The 10,753-nt window shown below is 43.3% G+C and overlaps 1 protein-coding gene across 1 annotated transcript; it reads left to right on the top strand.

Moving 5' to 3' along the window:
* Positions 1–3,146: 3,146 nt before the first annotated feature.
* LOC140720981 (ribonuclease inhibitor-like) lies at positions 3,147–7,807 on the top strand. Its single transcript, XM_073035843.1, has 4 exons — positions 3,147–3,205; positions 3,361–3,531; positions 7,005–7,172; positions 7,337–7,807. The coding sequence occupies exons 1-4, from the start codon at positions 3,159–3,161 to the stop codon at positions 7,422–7,424; spliced, it is 474 nt and encodes a 157-aa protein (XP_072891944.1). The 5' UTR covers positions 3,147–3,158; the 3' UTR covers positions 7,425–7,807.
* Positions 7,808–10,753: the final 2,946 nt, after the last annotated feature.

Raw genomic sequence — 10,753 nt, 5'->3', positions numbered from 1 at the left:
ACATAATATTGGTTTCAGTTTCACTGAAACACAAACCATGCATGCCACAGATAAGGCAGTATGAATGGTGGATAATTTTCAACTTTTGCACTTAAGCCTATATCAAAATAGATGATTTATTTTATTTCTAGCCATTGATTGCTGTTGGAATTTGTCTTGCAATATTAAACCTGTCAGTGAGTTAGTTGTTTTAATTTTCAGTTCAAACAGCTAACACTGAGGTCATTTTCTTTCCCTTTCCATGGAAGATGTTCAACAGAAACACAAGGAAGTGCTGCGGATACAAACGGAAACACTGAGAGTGAACACGATCTTAAAGGGGGAGAAGGTGAAGATTTTCCAGCTGCTTGATCACTACGCTGAGCTAACAGTCATTTCCACAGTTCGAGATCGAAGACTGGTGGAACATGAGCTGCTGGCAAGAGGCCGAAAACACGAGGAGTTCAGACAGCAACATCTCAAGGGAGATTTGAAAAAAATCAGGACTGATCAATTGTTCGAGAGCAGATTATTCCTGACCAAATCCAAATCTGGGAGTTCAGCAACAGTCGCTGGAGTCCCGGGGATTGGGAAAACCACAATGGTACAAAAGATTGTTTATGACTGGGCCACGGGGAAAATATACCAACAATTCCAGTTTGTCTTCAGTTTCAGATTCCGGGATTTAAACTCCATTAACACTAGAGTAAACCTGAGGGAACTGATTCTGGATCAGTATCCTTACTTTAAGAATTTCTTGACAGAGGTCTGGAAGAAATCAGGGAGAGTACTGTTTATATTCGATGGTTTGGATGAATTCAAGCACACAATTGATTTTTCTGACAGTCGGAGAGATACAGAACGCAAGCACCAGTGTCTAGATCCTGAGTGCTGGTGTGAAGTGTCTGATATTGTGTACAGTTTAATCCAGGGCAAGCTGCTCCCAGGGTGTTCAGTGCTGGTGACCACACGCCCCACTGCGTTACATTTATTGGAAAAGGCAGAGATCAGTGTCTGGGCTGAAATCCTGGGATTTGTTGGTGAGGAACGGAAGGAATATTTCACCAGATATTTTAAAGATCAGACAGTGGCGGAAGCTGTTTTCGAACACATGGAGGAGAACGAGATCCTGTACACCATGAGCTACAACCCCTCCTACTGCTGGATCCTCGCTCTGGTACTTGGCCACTTCTTCACACAAAGAGTCAGGGACCCGCAGCGAGTTCCCAACACCATCACACAGCTGTATTCCTACTATATTTACAACATCTTGGAAAACCATGGCCGTGAGATTGAAAACCCCCGTGATGTGTTACTCAGGGTTGGTCAGATGGCCTTCAGAGGAGTGGCTGAGAAGAAGATTGTGTTTACAGATGGAAATTTGATCAAATACAATCTGCAGCCTTCCCAGTTCCTGTCCGGGTTCCTGATGGAGCTTTTGGAGAGAGAGGATTCTGGTCGGAGCGTGGTGTACACATTCCCACACCTCACCATCCAAGAGTTTGTAGCCGCTCTCGCACAATTCCTGGATCCACAAACCAGAAATATCCTGAAATTCCTCACTGAAGTCCGCAGTACAACTGACGGGCGATTTGAGGTATTTCTCCGTTTTGTTGCCGGTCTCTCCTCCCCAATGACAACTTGGCGGCTGGCAGAGATTCTGGGTCCATTTCCTCAAGAAATTGTCTGTGGAGTTATTGACTGGGTGAAGCATGAGGTGAAACGCCAGACTGGGAACGCATCAAGTAGAATTGCTAAAAGGACACTACTGAACACATTGCACTACCTGTTTGAGTCTCAAAATCGTGTAGTGGCTCAGGAGACACTCGGGAATGTGGAAAAACTTTCATTCAGTGGACTGCGACTGACGCCAATTGACTGTGCTGCCCTGTCTCATGTCATTGGGCTTTGCAATACAATAAAACATCTCAATCTGGAGCAATGCTACATTCAGTGTGAGGGACTCCAGCGGCTGGAACCAGCGCTACACAAATGCATGGATTTGAGGTAACTGTCATTTGTCACTGATTGTGAATTTGTCCCATTTTGTTGGTTTGATATGAAGGAAAAGAAACAGTGAATGAAACTCTGGGAAAGCAGACTCCCAGTGTCATTGACAAATGCCAGTGGATCCGGCAAGAGACTACAATCTCTACAATGCCTCTTTATGAAGCGGTTTTCTGATTGTTATCTGATCAGAGAATACTAGACAATGATTACATTGGAATTTAATTAAATGATTACTATCCTTCCCTCTGCCAGAGACACTCACATTGATGATTATCGTATGGTGCCCCCTCTTCCTCAATTGTTGGTATCGGAGACTATAATAGCGAATGGATTTCAGTCTGTACACCATGTATTCTCCCTTATTTTACCCTGTACGTCTCTGATAGGAGGCATCCATTGTACATCCTGTCTGTTTTAGACTCCACTCTTGCCCATTTCTCTTTACATCTCCATGCTCCAACCTCTCACCCCGCATATCGGCAGTTCTGCCATGTCTCAGCATCACGTCGTTCTGACATTGCTATCTCCACTGTTGCTCATAAGCGATGCGACCTCGGCTCTGTCACCACAACGTACGCACAGTGAACCAGCACCTGCTCTTACAACCATAGCTGCCGCTGTATCTTCCTCTCTCTATTTCATTAAGCAGGAAGATTTTTCAGTCGTCCTGGATTGAAACACAATTGGGAGAGTTCACAGATCTGTCAACTAAAGCACTTCATTGCATAAATTATTCACATTTCTTGAAAAAAAAGGAGGTAATTTAACTGTTAATTCCTGAAGGTTTTAATGATTCTTGAAATACCCATGTGACAGAAGTGACATCGATTTGTATGAGCTGATTTCTCACTCTGTTTGTGTTTAGACTGGGTTCTAATGAACTGGGAGATTCAGGCGTGAAATTAGTGTCTGCGGCTCTGAGGAACCCGAAATGTAAAATACAGAGACTGTGGTAAGTACCAGACAATAATTGACTGTGCGACTGCCAAATGTCTATATGGACAGTTTCTCTGTGTCTTACAGTCTCTCCCTCTCCGATCTACAGGATAGACAGAAACGGTCTCACAGATTCTTGCGCAGGGAATCTTGCTTCCGCTCTCAGTACAAACCGATCACTAACGGAATTATACTTGCGTAGAAATAACCTGGCAGATTCAGGAGTGAAATTGATGTCTGCGCCTCTGAGGGAGCCAGAGTGTAAAATACAGAGACTGTGGTAAGTACCAGACTGTGGCAGATTGTGTTTGAAGTCAGTGGGTGTCTGACACTGAACATTAATGTGATCAGTAATGGTGTTACTGATAAACTCTGGGGAATCTCACCGACCCCTGTCTCTCTGTATCACTGACTGTTGCTCTCTCTGATCCCCAGGTTGGGAGAAAATAGTCTCACAGAATCTTGTGCCACAGATCTCGGGGATGCTCTTAGTAAAAATGACTCACTGATGATGTTGGAACTTGGTCGCAATGAACTTCAAGATTTGGGAGTAAAACTGGTGTCTGCATCCCTGAGCAGCCCAGACTGCAAATTAAAGCAACTGTGGTAAGTGCATTTATACATACATGTCCCCATATGCACGACGTACAAATGTATAAGTCACCATGTACGCCATACAAATTTAACCATGTCAGTGTATACATCATATAAATGTGCATATGTCAGCATGTACACCATATACATTTGCTTATGTCACCCTGAACACCATATGCAAATGTCACTGTATACATATTTTCCTACAGGCAATTGCAGTAAAACAATAAAATACAATAGAATCAGTGAAAAAGTCTGTACACAAGGACTGACATGCTATCAGTGTGTAAAGGCAAATTGGACAAATGAAAGGGACAAATAAAAATAATGATATTGAGGATGTAACACTTGCTTCGCTAATCAACTTAATATAGGGAGCGATAACCTCCTGCCCGGCTAAACTTAAGGAATCTCCTTTGGGTGGATGCTGCGCGATATATCCCGTGTTACAAATCAGTACCCCGAAATAACAAACAGTACACAATATGCGATTAAACGATTAAGCTTTATAACTCTTACTTTGACTATATGGTTAGTAGAGAAACAATATAAAAGGAAAAGGGCCCAAATCGTATTAACAGTCTGTGCACACGAAGTTGGAGCTCACGCTGTTAAGTAGTCCTTCTTCCACCATCATTCTCCTCTTAGCGTCGCCGACCTTCGGATCGCTGCTCCGTGTCCATCCCGTCCGGCGGTTTACCAAATCAGTGCATTCGCGTCTGCTCACTTCATTTCTCTCTCTCTCCCTCTGGCAAAAGCCCGCAAAATCAACTGCTTCCGGAATCACAAGACAGGGCAACAAACTCCTGATTGGCTAATCCCTGCATGCCAAAGCCCCGTTATCTCTAGCCATAACCCAAACATTGCTGATACAGAGAAACCATTACCTAATCAGTGAAACATTACAAAGAAGCCATTCCAAGTAGATCTGTTGAAACATCCTTGAAAGTCAGCCCATAGATTGCATTGAGTGATTAGTTTAGTGTTGAGGTGAAGGAGTCAATCTGTGCTGGCTAAAGTGCCTGATGGCTCAAAGATAATACCTGTTCCAGAACCAGGAGGCATGGGAATGAAGGCACCTGTATCTCCTCCCTGATGGTGGGAGTCCTGGATAATGGTCGCTGCTTTCTCGTGGCGGCACTCTTTCCAGATGTGTTCAATAATGGGGATGGCTTTTTTCTCTGAGAAACTCTGTTTTATCCACCAATGTTCATGAACATTTTTTTTCCTGGGGCTGGTGTTTCCATACCAGCCTATGGTACAATCAGACAGAATACTCTGCACTGTGCATTGATAGAAGTTGTTCAAAAGGTTTAGATGCCACGTTGAATCTCTGACAAATTCTAACAATGTGGAGACTCTGCCCAACACAGAGGAATTTAAAGTTACTCTCGGCTGCTAAACCCCTAATGAGCCCTGGGATATTACCCCTGATTTCCTCCTCCTGCAATCTATAATTAGCTCTCTGCTTTTGCTGATGTTGAGTAAGCACTGTTATAGTGGCACCATTCAACCAGATTTTAATCCCCCTCTATATACAGATTCATCACTAGCTTTGATTCAGCCAACAGCAATGGTGTCAACAGCAAACTTAAATGTTTCATTGACTCTGTTCTTAGCCTCACAGTCAGTAGCATAAATGAAGTCGAACAGAAGGATAAGCAGATAGCCTTGTGGTGTACTTGTATTGATAGTGATTATGCAGGTAATTTTCACAAACATCAGGATTTGCAACATTTTTAACTATCTGTTAAAAATGAAAATATGAAAGGAAATATATTATCAAAGTACATATGCAACCCTAAGATTTGTGGGAATACACAGTAAAATCCGGAAACACAATGAGTCAATGAAAGGCCACATGTAAAAGGACAAACATCAAAAATACAAAAGACAGCAAACTGTGCAAATACAGAATAATTATAATAAATAATTAAGAAATGTTTATCGAGTACTTGAGAGGGTCCATAGTTTGAAGAAACTTTTCAATGATGGAGCAAGTGAAGTTGAGTGATGTTATCCCCTTCAGTTGAAGAGCCTGATGTTTGAGGGTACTAACTGTTCCTGAACCTGTGTGGAGTCCTGATGCTGCTCTCCCTTTTTCCTGATGGTAGCAGCAAGAAGTGAGCATGGCCTGGATGGTAAGGGTCGATGACGATGGACACTACTTTCCTGCATAAACGTTTTGTGTAGATGTCTTCAATGGCCTTACCCATAATGAACTGGGCCATATCCACTATATTACATATGCATTTCCGTTCAAGGGCATTGGTCTATCCATACCAGCATCTAACGCAGCCAGTCAATATACTCTCCTCTACACATCTTCAGAAGCTTTAAAAAAATTTCAGATGTCATGGCCGATTTTCGCTAGCTCCAAAGGAAGTAGAGGCACAGCCTTGCTTTCTCTGGAATTGCACGCACTTGCTAGGCCCAGAACAGGTTCTCCAAAATGTTAAGACTGAGGAGTTTAAAGTCCATGACTGTTTTCACCTCTGTTCCTCCAAAGTAACTGGCTTATGAACCTGTGGATTCCTCCTCTTGAAGTCCATAATCAGCTTTTTAGCCTTCCTAAAACGGAGTACGAGCTTGTTATTATGGCATCACAAGCCGATTTTCAATCTACTTCCTGTATGCTGATTCGTCACCACCTCTGATTAGGCCAATGAAAGAGATGTCATCTGCAAATCCAAATATGGCATTGCAACTGTGCATAATCACTTAGGGATAGTTGCAAAGTGATTACCTGAGGAAGATGAACACACATCCTTGTGGTGCACCTGTGCTGATGGAGATTATGGATATGTGGTTGGCAACTGATTGGCCTCTGCAAGAGGGGATACAACGGATCAAGTTGCATAAGGAGGTTTTGAGGCCAGGGTCTTGAAGCTTATTGATTAGTTTTGCGGGGATGTTAGTATTGAATGCCGAGCTGTACTCAATCAAGAGCATCCTGATGTATGCAGCTGCGCTGTACAGATGTCCCTCGGTTAAGTGAAGAGCCATTAAACTGGCATCTGCTGTGGATCTGTTGTTCCGGTAGGCAAAAATGAGTGGATTCAAGTTGCTTTTCAGGTAGGAGTTGAAATGTTTCATTTCTGACCTTTCAGAACACCTGATCACTGTGGATGTAAGTGCTACTGAATAGTGATTGAGATAGGTTACCAGATTTCTCTAAGGCACTAATATAAGTAAAGTTGGCTTGAAGCAGTTGAGTACCTCAGACTGCTGAAGTGGGAGGTTAAAGTCCTCCGTTATCACCCCAGTCAACTGATCAGTATAGCTCTTCTGTACTTGTGTACAGTTACACAATCTGGTCTAGCAGGTTTTTTGTTCATGGGCCCACCCTCCTGAAGGCTGATTGCATTAGAGTCTCAAAGACTGAAATTTCACGATTATCGGGGCACATACAAATTTTCTGAAATAATAGCATTGAGGAATTTAAAGTTGCTGTCTTTCACCTTCATTCTTTCTCTCATCTTTAGGCTGAGGGATGTCGGTCTTACAGATTCTTGCATCGAGGATCTTGTCTCTGCTCTCATGACCAACCTCTCATTGAACGATCTGGACCTGGGTTCGAATTCCCTCACAGACAGATCTGTCCCCGACCTTCAGAGATTGATACTTGAGCACCCAAGTTTGCAGCAGTTCGGGTGAGGGTTTATGCTAAAGTTTAACGTAATAAAATACCACTTGATCCATGGGCTTTATTTATTATGGTTTTGTACAAGTGTTATTAGTACTTTAACCCCAGATGTCTGTGAAAGACATTTTTATGCAGTCAGTTATTTACTCTTTATTTCTCTATGTTTTTCAGGCTAAGGAACAATCCATTCAGTTCAGATAGAGAACATCAGTTGAAATGGCTGCAGGAGAAGAGACCCGGAATGCGTGTGGACCTATAAACACATCAGTATATCAAACTATGGGAATGTTTTGCCCAATTCCCCACCTTCCACTTTAAACAGATGATGCAGAAAGATTTGGACAGGACATCCGCTGTTTGCAAGATGTGTTAATATTTTGGATGAAAAATGCTGTTTTTCTGATTATTATATTTGCAGATAGCACAGAATTGGTCAAGTTTTGGAAAATGTGGGAGATTCTCAAAGGCCAAAGCAGATATATATATATTATTTGGAAATTTGAGAGGGCATAACTGCACAGATAACAACATTAGTGGCACTCGGGGGCAGACCCCAGCGTATACTCAGACTGTCACAGTATGTTTTGATGTACACGTGACCTGTACAGCTAATGTATAACAATAAAATGTGTGGTTTTGCAATTTGTCCCTACCTCACTTTAATCCACTTTCTTTCACAGTATCCATTCCTCGCTCACCTGCCTCTCAGTTTCTCAGCTTGTTCACTCTCAACATGTTAGTTATTTCTATGCTGTGACATGGCAATATGCAACACACAAATGTTTTTGTCTGAGTGTGTGAAAGAGAGAGTGTGTCTGCTACACACGCCACACTCACATAGATACACACAATATCCGGACATATACAGATGCTACAACTCTCACTTCACATGACAGGCATTTGTGTGCACACATCCAAACTTGCCTACTCACCCGTCAGCACCGACTGAAACGCTTGCCTGGAATGCTAGAACACAGCAGCATTTTCTTTTGCTGACACCCAGTTGCTGTTGCTTCTGTATGTCTCCCCTTTCTCACCGTCACAGCAACAATGACCAAACCGGATGAGGCAATTCCGTCCTTTACCAGTTCTCTCTTCTGATCCCAGGCAAGATAACAATGCAGTGGTGTATAGTTACAGTCCTAATTGAGAGCATATGCAACTTCAGACCTGTTTGCCAAGGACTAGAACTATATCCTATCCTTCTGCTGTGTGATGTCCCAAACTCATGTTTCACATCCTTATATTTGATGCTCACATTTGGACAATTTGCAGTCCAGTTGTTCCACCCGTCTCCTAAGTCACACCAAACATTCTCTGATGACAATGGTCTCGGCTATGGTATCCCTGTTTCATCCTCGTCAATGGACTATGGTATGACAATCCATTGTGTGCCTGCATCAAAGTTATAATTATACACATGTGTCATCCAGAGTTCCCGAGAAAAGGGTTATGAACGGTTTAAATAATGCACAGACTCTAGGTCAATCGCAAATCCTCCCATATCCACCTGATCCAGAAGGCGACAGATTTTGTTATGTCATCAAAGAGGAAGATGAGTCAATACATGGGCAACACAGAAATGCAATGGATCCTGATACAAAGTTTCGATTTGAAACACCAATTCATTTCCCCTCTACAGATGCTGCTCGACTGATTCCTCCGTGAGACTGTGTGGTGCTATGGAGATCTTGACTGTGGCCCCGAGTCCTTTAGGAAGTACAAGGAAGGTAACAGACAGTAACCTTTGTGGATACTTGAGAAACAGAGTTTACCCTTACTGCAGAGACAGTTCGGGATAGATTATACAAACAAGACAAGAAGCAGTTGAAAGCAGTTAACGAGACGACATACTGGTGGTGGGTTGGTGGTCGGCTAAGTAGAGATTGATGGTGACAGGAACGAAAATATGAATTTTCCCAAAGAAAAATTTTATGATTTTTGAAGGCGCTTCCTGCTACTATGATGGAGAAGGGTTCACCCAGAGGCTTTGAAGGCAACTGCACACACAGATGATGGTCAATTTACAGTGGCGTGCAAATTTTGGGCACCCCCAGTCAAAAGTCCTGTTACTGTGAAAAGTTAAGTGAGTAGAAGATGTACTGATCTCCAAAAGTCATAAAGTTATAGATAAAACAGTCTTTTCAACATTTTAAGCAAAATTAGTGTATTATTTTTGTTTCGTACAATTTTAAAGGACACAGCTGACTACAGAAAGCATTTATAAGCTGTGATACTTGCCAAGGCGGGTGTTACTATGTACTGACCATGCAGGGTACCCAAACATTTGCTTCGGGCACTTTTCCTTGTTTGCTACTTTGAAACTGTAAAAGATGGAAATAAAAAAAAGTCTTGCTTAAAATATTAAAGAAATGTATTGTCTTTAACTTTATGCCTTTTGAAAATCAGGTCATATTTTACTCGCTTAGCTATTCACAGTAACAGAAATTTTGACCGGGGTGCCCAAACTTTTGAATGCCTCTATATGTGTAGATATCAAAACGAAACTTGCAGCACAATTAAGGAGAACGCTTGTCCAATTGTCAGCACACTGAAGACTGGATGAGGGACCTCCTTCTGTACCTTTCACTGGGTTAATTCAATGGCGGCCAGGGATATTGAACTCCCAAAATACTGACTCTCACACTTGCTCGCATTTGTCCCCGTTCTGAATCAGATGATTGTCGCCTTTATCACCTTGATAATACTGGCCTCTGCTCCCCCAAGTATCTTCGATTTTTACTGCCGAAGGGAAACTTGCAGAAGAAGCAGCAACAGCTCAAAAAGACCAAGATGCGTACACCCAAAGATTCACAGACATCTGATCCGGAGGGTGCAATGTGCGGTCAATTAGATGAGTGAATGTTACTGGTGGGATTCTGTGGATTTTGAGCAGTGGGCATCCACTGATCGCGAGGAGTAGGGTAGTGACAGGAGAACGCATGATGTAGATTCAGGGGCCATAGCAACTGTGTCTTGTTTCGCTGTCAAGGCCGTGTGGGGGCGGAGATCCAGGTGTGCTCTTGGTGGGGAAGCATGCGATCCGTTTCAGGGTCTGGCGGGTGAGGTGTAGATTGAATGGGTGTTCGATAGTGGTGTGTGATCAGTATCAGACGACTGGACGTGTGGGGTTCGCAGTGTGAGCTGATGGGGATGAGTGGGGTCAGCGAGGATATAGAAGGTGTGTGGCCATTGGAGTCGTGAGGAAGTGGCGGTCAGTGGAAATTAATGGAAAGGAGGAGAGTGACTATTGCGGCAGTGTAGGCGGTTTACAGTCAGTGGGAACGGCTGGACTGTTCTGTAGTCATTGGGGACGTGGAAATGTTTGACGTCAGTGGGAACTGGGAGGTGTGTTGTGGTATTAGTTGTACCGTGGAGGAAGTCAATGGGAGCTAGCGGAAGTGTCGAGATCTTCTGGGCGCGGACAGTAGGAACTGCTGGGGATGTGTGGAGACACTGGGGACGCAGACTGTGTGGAGTCACTGGGGGCTTATAGAGGAGCTGTGGTGTTAATTGGAACATGGCGGAAGTGCAACGGCAGTGGGTAATGTTGGGTCTTTTGGGTTGCTCGGCACGTGGAGCGATGAG

The sequence above is a fragment of the Hemitrygon akajei genome, unplaced genomic scaffold (assembly GCF_048418815.1).
Source record: "Hemitrygon akajei unplaced genomic scaffold, sHemAka1.3 Scf000049, whole genome shotgun sequence".
Lineage (NCBI taxonomy): Eukaryota > Metazoa > Chordata > Chondrichthyes > Myliobatiformes > Dasyatidae > Hemitrygon > Hemitrygon akajei.
Note: the sequence above shows the minus strand (reverse complement) of the source record. Positions and strands in the feature narration are given on the sequence as shown.

Excerpts from the sequence above, each read along its gene's own strand:
- LOC140720981 (XM_073035843.1), top strand. The coding sequence starts at position 3,159 with ATGTCTGCGCCTCTGAGGGAGCCAGAGTGTAAAATACAGAGACTGTG. Across the intron at positions 3,532-7,004 it reads TGCAAATTAAAGCAACTGTG|GCTGAGGGATGTCGGTCTTA; the intron begins GTAAGTGCATTT and ends TCTCATCTTTAG. Across the intron at positions 7,173-7,336 it reads CCAAGTTTGCAGCAGTTCGG|GCTAAGGAACAATCCATTCA; the intron begins GTGAGGGTTTAT and ends TATGTTTTTCAG.